Here is a 22,455-nt window from a genome sequence, read left to right as displayed (position 1 = left end):
CAAAAATAAGTAACAGTTAAAGAAGAACTGTAAGCCAGGGGGGTCAATACAGTTTTCCTTCTATCATCCATGTTTTAACCAGCATTCAGGTCCCATAGAAGAGACACAGCAAGAACAGGCAGTGTGGCGCACTGGGGCAGCAGAGATCAAGTGTCAGAGGCTCATGCCATCTTGTATCGACGATGCAGGTAAGAACGTCTCCTTCCTGAGTTTAACCAGTTTTATTCTGTCCCTGGCAAGCAGATGGCACTTCCTCTCCTTTCAGCCTGTTGACAAGTCTTGAAAATTGCAGCCAAACTAAGCCCGTGACCCTTGTCTTGGGAAATGCCCAACTATCTACCCTGAAATGGCTCCTGTGCACTTCTCCTTTGTGCTGCTGACCCAGAGTTTTGTCACTTTATCCAGCATCATGCCACACAGCTGCCTCAACTTTGCCTCTCCTTACTGTTATTTTCTCTTTTCTTTGACTTGGCCAAGTGTAAACTGAGATGAGGAACAAGTGTTCATTCTTTTAAAGCCGTCCACCCTCGGGTGCTCCGCTGCTCTGCACGCGGCTGAAGGGCACGGACAGACACACTGTTACATCCTGGTGCTGGAAAACCATCTTGTCCGAGCTGTTCTTTCAAAGTGTGCAAGCACACACATATGCTCGATAACCCCCTCATGACTGGACTCTCAGTTGTTTCATGACCCATATCGGACATTCAAGAAGCACTGAGACAAGGAGACGCTGATCTCCCTTACCTTAAATTTTAAGGCAGGTGTCTGTGATATGGATGGCGCCTTCAATCCGTGCAGCCGATCTTCTATTTCCCTCAGCCTAGGAGGCAGTATGAGATCACACACACACATTTATAGTTTTACTACTTTATGAGTCAAATGATGGTCTTCACACTACCCCCATGCACATACATAATCAATCGATCAATCAATCAACCTACTATCTATCTATCTATCTATCTATCTATCTATCTATCTACCTACCTACCTACCTACCTAGTCTATGTAGCTCTAAAACCCATACTTTATCCTCTTCTGTTCAGTCTTTTTTAGAAAGTCTTTCCCTTTTCTAGATTTAGTAAGGAGTTTTATAGGTCTTCTCATGGCTTTGCTCCCACCTACTTTAACTTCTAAAACTGCCATTGTCTGTCCACTACATGAGAAGCCTCGGCTTAGCGCTTCTCTGCCGACGAAGACTATTAGAGTCATCTCAGTCTGTTCAGTTTTGCTCACATGTAATACATTTGCTTAATGTTTCTTTCTCAAGAAAGCTACAGCTCACTTTTTGATACAGACTTGCTCATTTACTTGCTCATGTATTTCCTTAATTAAGACAGTCTCATGTAGCTGAGGCTGACTCTGAGCTATCTAACAAGGGCCATGACTACAAGTATGTTCTACCATGACTATACCTGTTTTTTATTTTGAAATGTGCTTTTTAGATTTATTTTTAATCGTGTGTGCGTGTGTGTGTGTGTGTGTGTGTGTGTGTGTGTAAATGTGAATGCACTGCCTGTACAGGCTGGAAAAGGGTGTTGGGTCTCCTATGGCTGGGGTAACATGACTGTGAGCTGTCTGACATAGGTGCGGGCAATCAAATTCAGGTCCGGGCATGTTTCACCAGATTTATACATCTAAAATGTTGCTCTGAGCATTGTCAAACTTAATTTTATTTCTTTCTTTCTCCCCCCCCGTCCCCCCCCCCTTTTTTTTTTAATGCAGGTTTTTCTCTGTGTAGTCCCGAATGTCCTGGAACTCACTCTGTAAAACAGGCTGGTTTCAAATTCAGAAATCTACCTGCCTCTGGTAAAATGCCATTTTCTTCCAAGACTAAAAATTATTTTGCTATCCTAATATTTATGTTTATGGCATCTCACAGGCCAAATCCTGAGACAACTATTCTAAAAGTAAAACAGAGCCAACACTTTGTGAGTAAAAGCTCGTCAGCTAACTTAACTGCTTTTATACAGTGCTAAACTATCAAAATCTGTGTTTTTCATTGTAGACTTAGGTGTCAGTAAGCGAATGAAAAAAAAAAAGACGAGAATGAAAGTATTAATTAAAATAATGTAGCAGAGAGTTTTTCCTTCCACTTGTAACTCCATGCTTTCTGTGTGCACGCGTGGAAACAGTGGAGGGCACTGGATTCCCCAGAGCTGGAGTTAGGGGGAGTTGTGAGCAGGCTGATGTAGGTGCTGGGAACTGAACTCTGCTCCTCTGAAAGACTCTTAGCCATGGAGCCATCTCTCCAGACCTAACTGAGGCTTTCTCTTACAAACATGAACAATTCTGTAAAGACATCGCCAACTCCTTCAAAGGCCAGGGCTGTTACCGTCGCTTTGTTATATAGAGCTCGTCAAGAAGATGCCGCTCTTCATAGCTCATCCACCGATCGTCGGGCAGCTCTTCCTCCTTCTGCAGCAGCTGCTCATAAAGTCCACCCGGATTCCAGCCCATCATGATGTCATAAGTGATTACACACCCCAAGGAATGGGACACTATTGAGACTTTACCCCCTTTCTCTTCAAAGTCTGGATTCCGGGAACAGAAAAGGGAATATAATCGATTCAGCTCTTGCTGAAGGCCTTTAACTAGCTGTTTGAAATAAGAAAATATAATATTAGACTTTTCACTGAGTGCTAGCACTTTATTTCTAAATGCAAATTTATTAAGAAGAAAAACAAACATGACGGATGAACTATAACTAGGTTATCAGATTTACTCAGGTACTTTAAAAAGATATAGGAATGGATATATATATATATATATATATATATATATATATATATATGCTGCAAACTGTATCACCACTACAGAATACACTACAGAATACACCACAGGCAGGTTACCCACAAAGATCCTTTTGTAGGATTTAAGTAAATTACACTAGGCAGCTTTCAGGTAGATGGAAAAAAAAAAACCAAAAACCCAAAAAACCTTCCTTTTAGATGTCAAAGATAAGATCTCCAAAGACCCCTAGAAATTTCCACTTCAGTTCATCTTACTATATGTCAATTCTAAATTTTTATAGTGTGCAGGCTGTGGTTATAGTAAATATTTAAAAGAATATGCACTTGTGACAGATATACTTTGTCTGTGAAGCTGTTTCCCTTGAAGTGAAACATCAGCAAAAATGACTGAGCTAACATAACCCCGCCTTTCCCAAACCCACGAGAATGACGCTGTTTATCCCTCCAACCTGTCCTGGACCTGACCTGAAGGTCAGTGCAGCCCTCCTCCTCACTGCTCCTTCTAGTTGATTACAAAACTTCAGCTCCAACTTTATCTCATTTCTTAACAAGCCAGCTGTTGCTCCTCTCCATCTCCCCTCCCCTCTCCTTCCCTCTCCTCTCCTCTCTCCCTCCCTCACTTCTTTCCTTCCTTCCTTTTTCCTTTTTCCGCAGCTTCTAATTTCAATCATGTCATATCAAGAGACAACCAATCTCCATCATCTGCTACTGAACATTCTTCACCAGAGTGCATAAACTGGCATTCACTCTTGTGCTTTATGACTGCAAGGCCCAGGGATGACATGCATGAAGGCCTGGCATCCTTTGCTGACATCTTAGCGTACAATGAAATGATGCTGAAGCTAAGCTGGGCTACTGAAACTGTGCAGTAAGTCTGTTGCACATCTTTTGACGAGACAGAGAGAGGACAATGGAAACTGTCCTGCAATTCCCACAGGTATCAGAGTCACTGGGACTGCTAAGGGCAGACTGGTGGCTCTATCTCTGACTTCCTGACTCAGGCTCTGGAGGTTCTGGGAGCTTGCATTTGTACCAAGTTCCTGGAAAATGTTGGTGCTGCTGGCCTGAGAACTCTAGGAACTACGAGTTCCAGGACAAATGGCCACTAAAGCCTTTAAGACAGACTGTAGGTGACTTTCAGGTAGGATTATGGACTGTGTGTGCAATGTCAGTCTGCATGGTCTTCATTAAGGGAACTGTAACATAATTCTTTGGAGTGAGCTCTTATGCTATCAGCCATCCAAAACAAAACAAAACAACAAAACAACTTCCTTGCTTACAACTCAGGTAACGGTTCCAGCAAAAGTGCATACGTGTGTGTTTTGCCTGGGATTGAACCCAGGACTTTGTGCATGCTAGGGGAAGTGAGACACTGACCTAGCTCTGTGGTATTATTGTAGGTCTTAAGGTTTAAACCATGTAAACATGTAAATACTTTGGTACACTGGCAAAAGAACACAAGTTTCATGTTTTTTAAAAAAAATGTAACCCTAGAAAAAAGTGAGAAGGACTAGCTGAAAACAGCCCTGTCCCTCTAACCTGGGTTCTTCTGTAGACATTAACAAAGTTACAGTTTTTCCCTTGAGAATCTCAATCTCAGAGTCAAGAGACCAAGAGGTGACCTAAATTAACTCTGTGGAGATGAGAGTCCCTTCTGCAGCACCTCTGGTGGGTGGTAGCTTGCATCTACAGTCTTGTTTCCATGTTGAAGGGAGTGTCCCTTCTTTTAAGACAGCTTTGCAATGGCCTTCATCACAGTCTGAAGAGCAGAATGCTCCTTCTCGTTACTCATCATCATTTATGCTGAAGAGTAACGCGAGAGATTGACTTTTTAGGATTATTTTATATTTTATGAGTGTTTTGTTTGGATGTCCGTCTATGTAGCACAAGTGCCTGGAGGATGTCAGAGAGGGGTTATGATCCCCTGGAACTGGAATTAGGATGGCTCTGAGCCATCATGTGGGTGCTGGGAACTGAACCAGGGTCCTCTGTAAGAGTAACAAGCGCTCTTAACTGCTGAGTCATGTCTCCAGCTCCAACATGGGGGATTTTAAATTACAGACTTTTCTTTTATAAACAAACAAGAGCACTTTCGCCCACCTCTTGGTATGAACTCCTTTTGTTCTTCACAATGCTTTAAGAAGCACTACCCAGAATTCCCTGATGGTATCACCTAGGAGAACTGTTAATTTAAAATATAAACACAGGCTCCATTTTAGACTAAGTGACTCACAACCTCTAGGGGATGGAAAACTGTTTTCCCCCCCTTAACTTTGATATTTTGTTTGTTCACTTTTTATTAAAAAATAATCTTGAAGATATAAAACATTACAAAATAAAATTAGTACAATCAATCAAGTGTCTGGCCTGGAGCTGGCACACTGCTCTTACAGAGGACCGGTCGGTGTTCATTAGAGTAGTTTGCAGTAGCCTGCTAACTCTAGCTCCCCGGCCGGGAGCCGCTGCCCTTGTCTGGACTCCACAGGACTCGGGCTCACCTGCGCATTCCCTTCCTCATAATACACAACTTAAAAAATCCACACATTCTGTTTATTTAGAGTCTTCGTTTGTTAACATTTATCACATTTGTGTTCTTTTTGCTTCTATAAATGTGCAAACACATATCTTCCCCAAATTTTTGGCAATTAAACTTAGGAGTTTAGTATATGCACTGTCTTCTTTTATCCCTTAATACTTCCTTGTATAGTCCCTCGAATTACAAGTAGTTCTAGTTTAACTATCCACACCACACGGCACTATTTGGATCTATTTTTTTCTAATCTACCACCCACAGCCCCACTTTTGTCGTCCTTCCCTGCAGCTTCCTCCTCCACTACAGACAGCAGAGAAGAGGATAGAGCAGTGATCAGACCCCTTCACCTCCTACATTCGGGAACGTTCTCTCTAACGACTGTCTTTATGACATTAACTTGTCTTGTGTTTCTCAGGTATTTCCTCAATATTATGCTGCTGCTGCACAGGGATGGTGCATCCTCCACAGGGCACCCCATCCGAAGGGACTGTAGGTGTCCACTGTCCCTTGGGGAAACCCAGTATAGACACTGCCTGATTTCTCCTGTGTGTAATTATGGCTCTCCTTTACGGTCCAGTGAGTAGTCTACAGGGATGCAGTCAAGACCAGGCAATCAGTTTGCTCCTAAACAAAACACTGCCCCGAGTCAATGTTCACTTGTGATTCATGTCCGGTGTCTGTACACCCAATACTGCCATGACAGGTCTAAGAATGATTTTCTAACCACAGTCAGCTTTACTGTTCTAAAAGCAAGGGACCTATTTGCTTCCCACATATTTCTTGAATTGTAATCAATGTGGATGTTAGATTAGAAACTGGCTTGCCCTCCTTACTGCACTGTCATTATTTTACCCTCACACTGCAAGTGGTGATAATTCCTGTAGTGACTGAACAAGCTGGGCTCCAGTGCCCAGACCGCTTCAGAGCCAGGCACTGGCTCCTATCCGTGTCACCTGCCATTATCTGTCTGAACACTTCCTTAGCTTATGTCATGAACTACTTATGTTTTTGTCTCTGAGTCAGCTACATTCACAAAGAATTATAATTTCCCTTTATGAGAAAAACAGTACTAGAAACATCTGGATGTTAGGTGTGCTCATTGTGAAAAGGGGTATTTTTCTTTCTTAGCTATTTTAGTATATATGACTGGGAAATGTATGCATGCATGTAAACATAGTCACCTGCACATACACACATGCAGAGATTAACTAAATATGTATATATATATATATATATATATATATATATATATATATACACACACACACACACACACACACACACATACACTTCTTTTTATTATTCTATCATTTTTTTGAGATAGGGTTTCACTCTGTAGTTCAGGCTGGCCTTGAACTCACGGCAATCTTTCTTCCTTGGTCTTCCGTGTGCTGGGAATACAGGTGTGCACCACCCTCTTGCCTTGTTTTGAGACAAGGTCTCACTGTGTAGCTCTGCTTCCTGAGTGTAGGACTAAAGGTGTGCCCTGCCAGTTCTGGCCTTTCTCTGTATTTCTAAGGAGTACCAAGTGGTTGGTCTTGTCAGGACAGGCCTGTCTGGGAAACCTTTGGTCTGGAGCTGACAAAGTCCCTACTAGATGAATCCAGCCTGGATCTGCTGTCCCTGTGTAGCCCAGCACACATGGTGGGCTGGCCAGGACGCTTACCTCATCCCTGTAGAGCGGGCTGGTGTAGTACATGATGTCCATGGCGCTGCTGTTGAGCATGTCCCTCAGGCCTCGCACTTTGTCAGGAGTGATAGAATCAACAGTGTCTGTGAGAGCAGAGCAACCAAACCAAACTTAGCAAGGTTACCGGGACACTTTACAGAGGCCACTACTGAAATACTAAACACCAGTGGGGCTCGTTCCTTCTTGCAAAGTATCTAAGACGAAACTAAACAAAACCAAAAACTAAAAAGTAAAAGGCAACCAAGAGAGACCCAGAAAGGAAAGGAACGTGGAAGGATGGGGGCCATTATTAGCTTTTTGGGGTCTATTTACCTTGAGCCTGACTATGCCCATCTGGCATGGCATGCTGGCACTGCTAAAAAACCAGCAACAATAAAACCTTTCTTATGCTTCCTGTTTATCTATCTCTGGTGACCCAAGGACTCTATGGGCATGCACTGCCAGATCCCAGATACAAACAAAGGCGAACGAACCTGCTAAGGGCTTAGAAAATGGGACAGAAGTATGGAAGGGGGACAGAGTCTTAGGCCTTAGTTGCTGCACTGCCCAGATTGTTTAGTGTGTATTTATTCTGTAGTTTTAGCACAACACAGTAAGGACCAGAAGGCCCCACGATAAAGACTAAGACTCTCTATGCACTCTGAGTTAGTCTCCCAAATGTTTTTCTAAACTGTTGAAAGCTGTGGTCTTCATGCTAAACCTTTGTTCCAGCTGATGTATACAACAGGCATCTTTCTCTCTTTTAAGCATTTGCCCCACAGGATAACCAGCTTCAGCCCTGGGCTGCAGGGCTGCTCTGCACTGCTCTGCTGTGATCAGGCTCCAGCATCAGCACAGGAATGTGCGAGGTGCATGCTGCAGCCCTGCTTTATCTGCCTAGCTTTGTCCTGACATTAAAGTGTTTCAACTTCAAAAGTTAAATCGCTCCAGCCACCAAGGAGGACATGACTCCCTGACTCAGTTCTTGGCTATTTTGAGCCCTCTGTTCTACAGTCATTACACAGTCAGCTTACTAAGTTCTGTGAAAAATCTACAGACCAATTTGAGAGTTAGCATCTCTAGAATATTCGACCACTTAATGAGAAAATCAACTTTATATTTAAATTTTCTATATTTTAATAGTACTTGTACTTTTTTTAAATGTATAAAATTAAGTTAAAATTACATTATTGAAAGTTACACATTTTATATAAAAGTTGGATATTTAAGTTATTCCTTGGTGTACTGCATTTTTGATGTTATTTTTATTTCTTGCTGGTCTACAGAAAAGCACTTATTTTTGCACATAAACCCTCCATGTCATGACCTTGCTAGGTTGATCGGTTCTAATGATTTTTCTGTGATGTGTGCGTGTGTATTCTGAGCAGAGAGCATGTGACCTCTGAGCCAGAACTGATGCTTTCAATCCTTTATTCCTGTCATCCTTTCTTCATGCATTACTATGTGCAGAGACAGGAAGCAGCATAGAATCTTTGTTTTTATCCTTTTACTACTAGTTAGTACACTGGGATTTGCGATAGCATGCTTTTATTTTGAGATTCATGCAGAGTAAAGCTGATTATGAATTTAATACTTGTACAATTTTATGTAACCATGCTGTGACCAGGACTTCCATGGTCTGCCTTTCCTTCCCTAAGTTCTGGCCATCCCTGGCTTCTTCTCTGCCCCTGCAGTTTTGCCCTCCCACTGTTATATGATTGGAAGCAGAAAGAACAGGATCTTTCTGGCTGGCTTCCTCCAGTTATCTCAGTGCCTTCAAACTATCACCAGTAGGTAACACCCAGAACTCAGGGCTCAAGAGGCAAAGGCTGGAAGAATGGGAGTTCAAGGAATCTGGGTTACAAAGGTCAGACTATTTAAAACAAAACCAGTGCCTGGGAAAGGAGTGGGGAGTGTGTATGTGTAGCAATGTGAGGAAAGTGTGTGCTGGTATCAGAGAGACCTCCATCTCCTCCCAATCACAAAGGACACACATGCACGCAAGCACGCACCCGCAGGCACGCGAGTGTGCACACACACACACACACACACACACACACACACACACACAGTGTGATCTATGAGGTTCAAAGACACAAGTCAATGTTAGTAATTTTAAAAACATTTTCCCTCTCAAATATGTTCTTGGATAATCTGGAACAAAAAGTGAATATACCCCAAGACAACTGAAAAGATCTGTTCATGGTGTGTACGTGCAGCTGGTCTGGAACTGGTTAGATAAACCACGCTAGCCTTGAACTCACAGAGATCCTGTATTACAGGCCAAATGTTGGGATTAAAAGCATATGCCACCACACCTGGCTAGGATTTTGTTCTTAATAAAAATATTTTTAAAAATCTGTATATTTATTCCAGAAAAGTTTTGTCACTGGCTAAATTCATTCAATTTCAAACAAAATATACCTCCATCAAGGGTAAGCTTTGATCGCCATTCAACAGGCAGAAATTCAACATGTGTTGCATGGTTGGAAAAATGCTTTTCTTCCATTTTCCTTGCAGCCTCTCTCATCCTAAAAAAAAATAAAGCAAATAAGTAAACATAAGACAAACTCTGGGCATAACCTCACACACATGTTAAAATACCTCACATGTCCACCTGTCCCGCTGCCTGCCGCTGCTTGCGACTGAGCTGAGCTGCAACTCAGCACTGCTTTGTCTCAATTACTTTCCTGTCTGTCACTCCGGACTTGAGCTGCTCCCTGGTACAGAACATTCTAGATGGCACGGCTCCTGGGGGATGTGAGAGCACAGGGAGTGTGTCCATGCTGTGCTCATCTCCACCCACCACCCAGTCATGGACTATCTAACTGACACACACACACACACACACACACACACACACACACACACACTGTATAACTACAACCTGCTAGGTCTGTTTAGTGTTGCTTATGTGTAGATAACTTCAGGTCTGACCATGTGTTACCGGATAACAATTAGGGAGCTCTTCTGAAGATGACTACTTTCCCTCCCTCTGAAGTAGTTAATTGCTGGTAGCTCCTCCTCTAGTTTTCTGCCATCCATGTTGGCATGTCTAGTGGTGGTCTTCCCTATTACATCCACACGACGCCATCTTGCAGAATCATTCCTCTGGCTCCTGTACTTTTTCTGCTCCACAGCCCCTTACCTTTTCTTTATAATGTAAATTGCGAGTTGTTCTTACTTTAAAAATTAAGGTGTCATTGAACTTACTTTTTTGGTGTCAGTTATGTGAATTTTACCAAGTGGGTAGGATTATGGTCGGTGCAACATAATGAAGATGCTGAAGGGTCACTGTAAAAACCCTCATGCTATCCCTTCAACAGGTACCCCTTCCTCTCATGGTCTGAACCAAATTGCAGACACCACATTGTTTTATTTCTGCTTCTAGATTCTTCATACAAACACCGAACCCAAGGTTTCAAATCCTTGAGGCGAATGCTGTACCAGAGTTACACCCTGCACGTGTAAAGTAAATGCTCTACCACTGAGCTACATCCCAGCTCTCTTATCTCTAAATAGTGTATTTTTCTAAAATAACATCTACTTGATATTATGATGTTGCAATTGAATAATTTTTACTTTTAGCAAACACGTAGTTCAGTGGCCTCATTTCCCCAGCTGATTATAAAAACTATTATAACATTTTATATAACATTAAATTTTTATAACATTAAAATATTTTATATTTATTTTATGTTTCAAATAGTACAGTCCACTCACTGCAGATGGTAGACAGGTTTCAATTGTCTGCTGTTAATTCACCACCTCCTGACACACCCCTTGTCTAGAGAGTTATCTACAGTCTGTTTGCTAATCACATCCACGTGATGTTATTAACATGGTCTTTCTATTGTATAGCCCTTGTGAGGCAGTAGTAAGATATAGAGGCCAAGCAGTTGTCAGTGAGTTTGGAAAGATTCACAGGCTTCAGCCTTTCTGTGTTATGTTTTGCCTCATTTGTACCTCAAGAAATCAAACTTCTCTTTTACTAAGGATCTGAGGGAGGCTCCGCCAGCAAACCTACTTCTCGTGATCCTCAATATTTAAGCAAAGGATGTATCAAGACATAATTAGACAGAGGCAGACAGCTTCTGGGACAGGCAGGAGCCACAGAGCCGCTGAGGCAGCACCCTTTTGGGACCGCAGACATCCGGCACCCTCCCAGCTGGAAGGACAGTGGTCCGCCCAGCACAGGAGCCCTCTGCCTCAGGAGCATGGAGCGCCATCTTGGATCCGGACTCCGCCGAACTTAGGAACTTAGTCTGCACAGGTGAGAGTGTGCACCACAGAAGCTGACAGCTTCTGTGACCTGCCAAAGCAACACAGCATCTGGGAAAGGTCCTGTCTTGGGCCTTCTTCTTCGGCCAGGAGGAGGTCCAAACACCAGATATCTGTGCACCTTCCCTGTAAGAGGAGAGCTTGTCAGCAGAGAGTGCTCTAACCACTGAAACTCAGAGGAGAGAGCCTGTCTCCCAGGTTTGCTGATAGACGGTAATCAGAATCACCAGAAGAACAATCTCTAAACAGAGACAACTATAACGACTCCAGAGATTACAGATGGTGAAAGGTAAACAAGAGAATCTTACTAACAGAAACCAAGACCACTCACCATCATCAGAACCCAGCACTCCCACTTCGCCCAGTCCAGGGCACCCCAACACACCTGAAAAGCTAGACCTGGATTTAAAAGCATACCTCATGATGATGGTAGAGGACATCAAGAAGTACTTTAATAACTCACTTAAAGAATTACAGGAGAACATTGCTAAAGAGTTACAAGTCCTTAAAGAAAAACAGGATAACACAATCAAACAGGTAGAAGTCCTTAAAGAAAACAGGAAAAGACAACCAAACAGGTAGAAGTCCTTAAAGAAAAACAGGAAAACACATCCAAACAGATGATGGAAATGAACAAAACCATACTAGACCTAAAAAGGGAAGTAGACACAATAAAGAAAACCCAAAATGAGGCAACACTGGAGATAGAAACCCTAGGAAAGAAATCTGGAACCATAGATACGAGCATCAGCAACAGAATACAAGAGATGGAAGAGAGAATCTCAGGTGCAGAAGATTCCATAGAGAACATCAGCACAACAATCAAAGAAAATGGAAAATGCAAAAAGATCCTAACTCAAAACATCCAGGAAATCCAGGACACAATGAGAAGACCAAACCTACGGATAATAGGAGTGGATGAGAATGAAGATTTTCAACTCAAAGGACCAGCAAACATCTTCAACAAAATTATAGAAGAAAACTTCCCAAATCTAAAGAAAGAGATGCCCATGAACATATAAGAAGCCTACAGAACTCCAAATAGACTGGACCAGAAAAGAAATACCTCCCGACACATAATAATCAGAACAACAAATGCACTAAATAAAGATAGAATACTAAAAGCAGTAAGAGAAAAAGGCCAAGTAACATATAAAGGCAAGCCTATCAGAATTACACCAGATTTTTCACCAGAGACTATGAAAGCCAGAAGATCCTGGACGGATGTTATACAGACACTAAAAGAACACAAATTCCAGCCCAGGCTACTATACCCAGCCAAACTCTCAATTAACATAGATGGAGAAACCAAAGTATTCCACGACAAAACCAAATTCACACATTATCTCTCCACGAATCCAGCCCTTCAAAGGATAATAACAGGAAAAAAACCAATACAAGGACGGGAACCACACCCTAGAAAAAACAAGAAGGTAATCCCTCAACAAACCTAAAAGAAGACAGCCACAAGAACAGAATGCCAACTTTAACAACAAAAATAACAGGAAGCAACAATTACTTTTCCTTAATATCTCTTAATATCAATGGACTCAACTCCCCAATAAAAAGACATAGACTAACAAACTGGCTACACAAACAAGACCCAACATTTTGCTGCTTATAGCAAACTCATCTCAGAGAAAAAGATAGACACTACCTCAGAATGAAAGGCTGGAAAACAATTTTCCAAGCAAATGGTATGAAGAAACAAGCTGGAGTAGCCATTCTAATATCTGATAAGATTGACTTCCAACCCAAAGTCATCAAAAAAGACAGGGAGGGGCACTTCATACTCATCAAAGGTAAAATCCTCCAAGAGGAACTATCAATTCTGAATATCTATGCTCCAAATACAAAGGCAGCCACATTCATTAAAGAAACTTTAGTAAATCTCAAAGCACACATTGCACCTCATACAATAATAGTGGGAGACTTCAACACACCACTTTCACCAATGGACAGATCATGGAAACAGAAACTAAACAGGTACACAGTGAAACTAACAGAAGTTATGAATCAAATGGATCTGGCAGATATCTACAGAACATTCTATCCTAAAACAAAAGGATATACCGCCTTATTTATAATAGCCAGAAGCTGCAAAGAACCCAGATGCCCCTCAACAGAGGAATGGATACAGAAATTGTGGTACATTTACACAATGGAGTACTACTCAGCTATTAAAAAGAATGAATTTATGAAATTCCTAGCCAAATGGATGGACCTGGAGGGCATCATCTTGAGTGAGGTAACACAATCACAAAGGAACTCACACAATATGTATTCACTGATAAGTGGATATTAGCCCAAAACTTAGGATACCCAAGATACAAGATACAATTTGCTAAACGCATGAAACTCAAGAAGAATGAAGACCAAAGTGTGGATACTATGCCCCTTTTTAGAATTGGGAACAAAACACCCATGGAAGGAGTTACACAGACAAAGTTTGGAGCTGTGATGAAAGGATGGACCATCTAGAGATTGCCATATCCAGGGATCCATCCACCATTGCATACACTAGCAAGATTTTGCTGAAAGGACCCAGATATAGCTGTCTCTTGTGAGACCATGCCGGGGCCTAGCAAACACAGAAGTGGATGCTCACAGTCAGCTATTGGATGGATCACAGGGCTCCCAATGGAGAAGCTAGAGAAAGTACCCAAGGAGTTAAAGGGATATGCAATCCTATTGTTGGAACAACATGATGTACTAACCAGAACCCCGGAGCTCTTGTCTCTAGCTGCATATGTATCGAAAGATGGCCTAGTCGGCCATTACTGGAAAGAGAGGCCCATTGGACTTGCCAACTTTATATGCCCCAATACAGGGGAATGCCAGGGCCAAAAGAATGGGAATGGGTGGGTAGGGAAGTGGGGGGGGGTATGGGGGACTTTTGGGATAGCATTGGAAATGTAATTGAGGGAAATACGTAATAAAAAAATATTTAAAAAAAAGACATAATTATTGTGCCAAGTAATATACGACTCATCATAAAACAAAGTCAGAATTAGAGCTATGAGATGCTTTAACAGAAACGAAGACTGAAGAGTTCAGGTGCACCAGTGTCCACAGCAACACAACCTGAGTTGCACTATACTTTTGCTTTAATTTTCCAGCAGCTCAATGTTTATGTATGCAGGTTACTGACATCTAATTCCTAGCATCAGACAGCATTCACTTCAGGAATAAGGAATTTTGTTGGCAGTCTTCAAGACTGATAAATTGTGCTTTCAGTAGTGAATCCTGTGGTCTCAGGCACTGTAAATCTGAGCTCGTCAGATTGCTTTATTTTGGACAAGAGCCAAACTGGATACAATACAAAAGCCAGAAACCATTAGGAAAACAAAACCTTCCACATTAAAAAATACACCAGGCATGGTGGCACATGTCTTTAATCCTGGCACTCAGGAAATAGAGGCAGGTGGATCTCTTGCCACCTTTAACCCTAACAGCCCTTTAACACCGCGCTTAGCAGCTTCTGAAACACACAGATCCCCACACACATATCCTGATATAAAGCTGAGATGTATCAGTTGAAGAAGTAAATACCCTGCCTTGTGTGTTAGTATCCACTGGCCTCGGTGTAAAGGTCCAGAGTTTTTCCTCCGGAGCAATGAGTGGGCAGAGGATATTGAAAATTGTCAGTTTAAACAACTTTTAATCTTCTCAGAGTTGGACAACTTTAAACACTTTCAATTTCTGAAGCTCATAGAGCAAGGAACAAACTTAAAACCAGATCTTTTCCTGCTGTCGACCTTAAATCAATTAAATACATTGACTACGGCTTTCTTATCTTTCTCGCTCCTGCAGTGGAGAGTGAGGTCAGACTTCATTTAGATATAGGCACTCTAGGTTTGGTCCCGACCATCACTGAGCTTAGAGAGTCGATGCTGGGAACATGGAACTGAGGCTCTGTGCGCCTGCTTATGCCGTAGGTGGAAGCTGGGACTCTGGACTTGGTGTGGAGTGTGTGCACAGTACTCACATGGCTGTGTTTTTGATGATTCTTCCTTGGTCCATCTTCTGTCCAATGCCGTGCACAACAAACACGATATGAGAAGTCTGGGACGGCTTGTCTTCCAGTGTGGCTTCTTCTACATAACCTCTGTGCAGTCTGGTCCCACTGCTGGAGGCTGTGGGGAAATTACAGCCCTAGGTTTACTACTTGCACACTAGGTTTAAAGAAAGAAAGTAGTAATAATAAGACTATATAAAGGTATTTCACTGGTTATACAAAGAGGAAATAAAATCCATAAGATTATATTGATTGACATAAAACAAACTGGATACAATACAAAAGCCAGAAACCATTAGGAAAACAAAACCTTCCACATTAAAAAATACACCAGGCATGGTGGCACATGTCTTTAATCCTGGCACTCAGGAAATAGAGGCAGGTGGATCTCTTGAGTTCCAGGCCAACCTGGACTATACAGCGAGTTCTAGAACAGCCAGGGCTACAGTGAGATCCTGTCTCAAAACAACAAAACAAAACTTACCAAACAAAAAACCAAAAACCAAAATAATGATGCATGAAAATTGGGGAAAACTAACAGACCTACTGTTATAGCATATATACAAAGAGGGTTTACTAATCAATAAGTACACATATCCAATTAATGTTTTGTGCTTAAGATGTAAGTAGGTACCTCACAAAGTGAATATAACTAGCTATAGACATAAAAAAATTCACATATATTTATAGCAAATTAAAAGAGTGGCATAGTAACATTTTCTTGGCCTTAAAAAAATAAAATACATTTTCAAGCTTATTGAGGATGCTCTATCTTCCCTAAAGACCTAAAACATTGTGTGTGAAGAATTGTGCGTGAGAGATGGGTGCCTCAGGCGTCAGTCCTCACCCTCCACAGAGTAGTGTCTTGCTCTGCTGCCATGCAGGGTAGCTGGCTCTCCCTCTAAGTAGCGCTAGGAGTGTAGCTGCACACTATGCTTCTAGCTTATGTGACCCCTGATGACTTGAACTCAGGTCATCACACTGAAAGGGCAGCCTTTTAATCTATGGAGCCATTTACCCAGCCCTTCTTTTTTTCTTTTAAAACTGTAAAAGGCCAAGAAGCAATTCCATTAGCAAAACTTTAGCGAGTTGTGCTGTCTTTCTCACATCACCTTTCCCTCCCCTCTTCCTGCACTGAAACTGAATCCAGGACAATACATTTCTAGCCTCCTCTTCTTTTACGTTACATATCAACTGCCATGTTCAATTGGACTGCACTCACTCATGACTGGCATTTCCTGTCCTTGTCAGAGTATTCTAAATTCCTAATTCTGAGCTGATGAGTGACTTCACAGGGTTCTTGTCATTGAACTTCTACTCAAAATATAAAATAAAAACAAAATCTGAATTATCTACTTTTGCTCCCCCAAATTCTGACAAGCCACAATAACACGTAAGCATTACCTTTAGAAAAGCCCAGTTTTTGGGTAACGGTTCTCGCAATTTTGGATGTTGTTGCGTCACTATAGAGATAGACTTCATCCATGCTGTGCCAGTCCACATGGTTCCGACTCAGCTTGAAACTGTGAACAGCTGTTGTACAAAAGAGAGGGACTGCAAGTTCTCCAAGACAGATCTTCCTTGTGCAAGACACTCTAACACCCAGGTTTCTGAATCAGTATTCTCTAACTCAGACACCATGGACTTCAGTTCAGTAGAGAGAACTATGTCACATAAGCAATGCATAGAGCCTTATAAAATATCACCAATACTACAAGGAACAGCAGAGTGCCAGGTATGACTGTAAATATCAAGCCCTTGTATGTAGCTAATATGTTTTTTGATTATTAAGAAGCTGTATCCCCAGTGGTATGACTCCTCTTCCTGAGGAATATGCATCTATTTAAAAGTTCTCAACAGCCCTAACATAAACTCTCACTCTGTCCCTCCTGTTGATTTTACTAAAAGTATCAAGGTATGTAAAATTTTTACTCAATGTGAGACAAAAAAGACAGTATAATGTATTAGAATATAAGGTACATTGGGAATGGGTGTTAAGGACAGCTATCGCTTGACATTATTTATCACAGCAGAAATACAAAAATGAAGGTTTAAGAAGAAATTAACATTTATGTGGCATGGCTACCGAATTTCTGTAACTGAGATTAGGCTTATTGTGCACAAGGTCTTAAACGCAGATGCTGATGAAGAATTCCCAAGCTCACGAGGCAGGCACTGTGAACTGTTCACTTCTGCATCTCTAGTGTAAATACTGTGTTCCGAGTGTGGAGCATCTATGTGAATCCAGTAATAGTGCAGGAGCAATGAACTGGAGATTGATCTACTCTATCAATTCATAATTTGTTAACATGCATTTTGAAGGTTTACATTTTCCTTTATATATTGGGCACTTAGGTAAGAGACTTCCATAGTTTTATCTTCTGAAAACTACTATTTACCATCACTGTGTCCAATTATCATTTCAAAATCTTGTTATGGCAAAAACTGTATCCCCATTTTAGTCATAAAAACCTGATGCAGAAAGAGACTATTTTGCTCAAAAGCTAGTAACTGGCAGGGTGCACCTGTTTTACCTAAAGGTGAGTTGTAAATGACCTCAAGTGAGAATATAACTCTGACGCTGGGGGCTGGAGACACGGCTCAGCAGGTAAGAGCACTGACTGTTCTTCCAGAGTCCTGAGTTCAAATCCCAGCAAAGACATGGTGACTCACAACCATCCGTAATGAGATCTGATGCCCTCTTCTGATGTTTCTGAAGATAGCTACAGTGTACTCATATAAGTAAAACAATAAAATCTTAAAATATGGCTTAGCACTTAAGCTCCTTTAGAGGACCAGGGTTCAAATCCTAGCACCTACATGGCAGTTCAGAACTGTCTGTAACTCTAGTTCCTAGGGAGTCCTTGGCATGACATAGTGCACATAGATATGCATACAGGGACACATAACATAAAATAAATAAATATTTTTAAAAGAATACAGTTCTGTGTAGGAGGGTTTAGTCCTGGTCAAAACCATAAGGCATGTTGAGGCAGCGTGTTCCCCATGAGAAGACACAGCACGCTAGAAGAAAACTCACTCCTTACTTTACAGATAATTTAAGTTTTATCAAAATTAATTATGTTACTTACCTCTACTGACCTGTATGTATGTACATACGTGTGTGTGTGTGTGTGTGTGTGTGTGTGTGTATCTCACAGGATTAAGATTCAACTAATACAACATACACTAATAGCTTTAGTTCACAGAAAGCAACCACGGGGTCAGACTTCTAAATAGCTTTTTAAAAGCTAAAAGGATTAAAATTTTTGCAAGGGCTTAATAACTACTTACAAAGCAAATTTTTGTTGAAATAGTTCTGAGCTACATATGTTTAAAAGATTGAAACTGATGAAATATTTGGAGAAAAGTAACAAAAACAATCTAGCAAAACTCTGTTCCTCTGCAAACCAGTTACATATTGTCTAACACCGTAAGAACATATACACATGACACAAAATGAATATGTACATACGTGTACTAATGTAAAACTAAGCCAAAGAGCACAATAGACACATTCTTAGAAAAGCTAGTACTTCTATGCTTTAGCAAACTGCTCTAAGGCTGGGCATAAGCTACACAGAAGAGAAGCAGGTTTACTGTACCTTGGGAACGCTTTCGCTTAAGACCTGTGGCATCTGTGCTCTCCTTATATCCTCTCCATTTGAACAGAGAAGGGAGGGAGAAGGGAGGGAGGTGGTAGACAACTAAGAAAGCAAAAACACTGAGCTTCAAAGGAAATTTAAGTGAGGTTTTCTATTCTGCCTCTTCCTTTTAGTCCTAACTTTTAGAAACTGCATTTGACAAACATTATTCTAAATGCTTTCTAAAATGCAACTCCTAGTTAAAAAATCAGTAAAGCAAAAATTAGTTAATGTCTGTCAAATATATATGCTCTACTTTTATTGAAAGGAACAAAGACAAATAATATCTAAATTTACCAGTGACAGACAATTACATGATCATTATTTAATACCTCTGCAAGCTGTAAGACATGAAGGGCATTTTAAATGCTAAGCGATTTTTCTCTATCTTTATGATTCTGAAGATTATTTATGTCACCAAATTTTGATGGCATAGCCACGAAGCGATACACTCTGAGAATACAACCATGTTTTAAACAGCTGACCTAGCTGTCCTGAGATAGCACAGTATACAGTCCACTGAATGCCACCCATACAGAGGAATGATGGCTTCAAGATTGCTTCCGAAGCAAGGCTTCCTTTCATTGACTGAGACAGCTGTTGATGACTTAAAAGTGAAAACATTTTCAAGAAAATCAAATTGAAGGCTCTACTTTCAACCATCTCTTTTGGAAAGACTAGTGATAATGTAACAAAAATAATTTCATTAGGATACATATGCTGTGATACCTTGTAGGCATTAAGCAAACAACACAGAAAAAAAAAAAAAAAGCCAAGCAGAGAATTGATATTTGACAAATCAGTCTTAAAGCCAACATGTTCCTTGTCCAATTTTGCTAGTTATGTTACTGATAACATTCCTTAGATTTAAATAAGTAATTATTTTAGTACACTTAAAATGGAATCTTATAAATCAGTTTATTATTTAGTTAACAAATCACCAAATGTTTATGATTTAATTAAAATCTATATTCTAATATATTCATTTTCACCCTCACTCCCTTTTACATGAACTCAACATTCATAGATTAAATACTGCTTAAATAAGGAATCTTTCATTTTTGTTGTATATACAATTGATGTTATATGCAAAGATTTGTGCAAAAAGGGTTTTTGCGAAATTCTTCCAAGGCATTAAAAGCTGCACCTACACATTAATTACTACGTCTGCAATGCAATGAGATGGCTGTAGGACTCTAAACTAGGGCTAAAAGCTGGGTGACAGCAGAGCTATGAGATGCCTCTGACACAGTAGGAAAGAAAGAACATGGAAACAGGTTTCTTCCTGTCTCCTGCTTTCCTGTGTCTCCTCATCAGTCACCAGGAGCAGACAAACAAACCAAATAAACTAGGAAAACGCTGAGGCATAGCTAGGGGGTCAGACGGACACACACTTGGTAATTTACTACACAGAGAAACAAAGACTACATTTTTAGGTCTAGCAGTAAAACAAACCTGAACCAAATCCCACATTTACCAAATCGAGCTCTTGGGACACACATGGGCCACCTGATATAAAATCACGTGAGTACTTTCAGAAAGCTGGTCAAGACATAAAATGAATTCTCACCTTTCAAAAACAATAGCATGACTCTAAGAAGATAAGCTCACACCATTACACAGCTTCTTATTCCCAACAGAAACTTGGACTTATTGAAAACCGTTTTATGAAATCAATGGTATGGCTCTTTCCCTTTACATCCTATTTCCCCTTGAGAATCACTTGCTAGGTAGGGAGCTTAATTCTTGTAACCCCAAACCCAGAATTACTTGTCTTCTAGCAGAAGAGAAGCCTTTGCAAACTATCAGCTGGAGATCATTCACTGGTAAGAAAGATGTTCTATTTCCTTTGTCTTTTGTTAGCTATAAAGTGTAGTAGTTCCTCTGCACCACTGCAGCAGTATGCATGCATTCATGCAACTCAAGATGCTAGTTTATAAGCTGATAATGTTTATTGTTCACACAGTAAAGTCTTGTTCAGTAATCAGCAAATACTGAAATGTTAAATTACTTAGAATCATTTCCTTACAAAGGAACTTTAATCGACATGTAACTCTGAACATAGTTTATCCACAAAGCGGGCAAGCTAATAATTCCTGTAAGAGAAACACACAATACCTTCCCTCCGTGAACACTGACTGTCTGGAAAACTAGGATCTATTCTTTTTTAGGTGGGGGCTTCCATAGACTGCCTCAAACGATCTTTTGCTGAGGTTCTTTTCACGTAATCAGAGTCTAGTCTAGAAAAGTACCATGATGGCTAGCACTGATCTGGAAAACTTTTACTCTCAGGGGAAGCAGGTGGCCTTGTGCATCTCAAACTTGCTAACTCCAGCAAAACTCCAGCACACTTTCTTGGACTTCAGGTAAATTAAAGAATATGATAAAAAATAAATCATAAAATTGTAACTCCAAACTAGAAGATGGGGACCCTCAGCCACCAGACAGTCTTTGGTGGAACAGGGCTACCCTCACACTCAGAAAGGGCAGTCTGCCTCTGTCTTTGGAATGCTGGCATCACTCTGGCACCTCAACGTTCTTCCCCACTTCCCACAGTTGCGGATGCTCACAGCATCCGTGACACTGTAGCAGTGGAGCTCCTGGCTCTAACTTTTGACCCAGGACTTCTGTGTGGGTAATTATTAGGTGGTGGAGATGAACCCTGGGCCTTACCCATGTGAGGCAAGCGCTGAATCTGGAATACAAGCAGGTCTACACCCTTGTGCGCCTGCTGGTGACCAAGTCTGAGCAGAACAGGCACATCTTATTGTTACTTGGTAGAACAGCCCTCAGTTTCAGTTTCTCTTGTTGTTTTTTTACTACGAGATTGAGGTTGTGCATTTTGTGGCCAGAGCGATGCACAGTATTAATGCCTTTAGGTCAACTTTTTAAAACCACCATATATACCTGGATAAACTGTAACCCAGTATTAAATGTGCTTACAGAATTACTTACTTGAAGGCATAACTTTATTTAGAGTAGTCATCTTAAGTGGATGGATGGACTCAGAGTAATCACTCTGTTAGGTAAACTCTCTAGGCTTGGGGCTGGAGAGAAGGCTCGGTGGCTAAAAGTGCTTATTGCCCTTGCTGAGGACCCAGGTGTGGGTCCCAGCACCTACTCGGCAGCAGATCTCAGTACCTCCAGTTCAAGGGGATCTGATGCCTCTTCTGACCCTGTTAGGCTCCTGCCCCCAGGTGGTGCATAGAGGTACAGTCAGATGGATACACACACACACACACACACACACACACACACACACACACACACACAGGTGGTGCCTAGAGGTACAGTCAGATGGATGCACACACACACACACACACACACACACACACACACACACACACGTAATTTTTCTCCTAGCTACTGGGTGAGGGAGGAGAATTAAATTTCAAGTATCTAAATCACAATAATGATCATCTTTTTGTGGGCTCTCTTTATTTTTATAGTTATTCCAGACTTACATCATCTAATCCAATGTTCATTTGGACACTGGGATGAAAATCTAAAGGAGGTAAAACATAAACATATCCAACCCACCGGTGCAACAGCTACTCTAA

The 22,455-nt window shown here is 41.1% G+C and overlaps 1 protein-coding gene across 8 annotated transcripts in view; it reads right to left on the bottom strand.

Annotated features, from left to right (window-relative positions):
- The window catches only part of Ddhd1 (DDHD domain containing 1), a 69,765-nt gene that overhangs the window by 15,491 nt on the left and 31,819 nt on the right, over nt 1–22,455 (bottom strand). For 4 of the 8 annotated variants that reach the window (XM_029468895.2, XM_029468896.2, XM_021181797.2 and 1 more), the window contains 7 exons: nt 18,857–18,958; nt 16,656–16,784; nt 15,222–15,369; nt 9,377–9,483; nt 6,950–7,056; nt 2,333–2,595; nt 745–820 (listed from right to left, as the gene is read on the bottom strand). In XM_029468895.2, coding sequence (XP_029324755.1) covers nt 745–820; nt 2,333–2,595; nt 6,950–7,056; nt 9,377–9,483; nt 15,222–15,369; nt 16,656–16,784; nt 18,857–18,958 — 932 coding nt within the window. The remainder of the gene's footprint in view (nt 1–744; nt 821–2,332; nt 2,596–6,949; nt 7,057–9,376; nt 9,484–15,221; nt 15,370–16,655; nt 16,785–18,856; nt 18,959–22,455) is intronic. The other 4 variants (XM_029468897.2, XM_029468898.2, XM_021181799.3 and 1 more) reach the window with 1 other exon arrangement.

The sequence above is a fragment of the Mus caroli genome, unplaced genomic scaffold, assembly GCF_978045245.1.
Source record: "Mus caroli unplaced genomic scaffold, Mus_caroli_1 scaffold_12, whole genome shotgun sequence".
NCBI lineage: Eukaryota > Metazoa > Chordata > Mammalia > Rodentia > Muridae > Mus > Mus caroli.
Note: the sequence above shows the minus strand (reverse complement) of the source record. Positions and strands in the feature narration are given on the sequence as shown.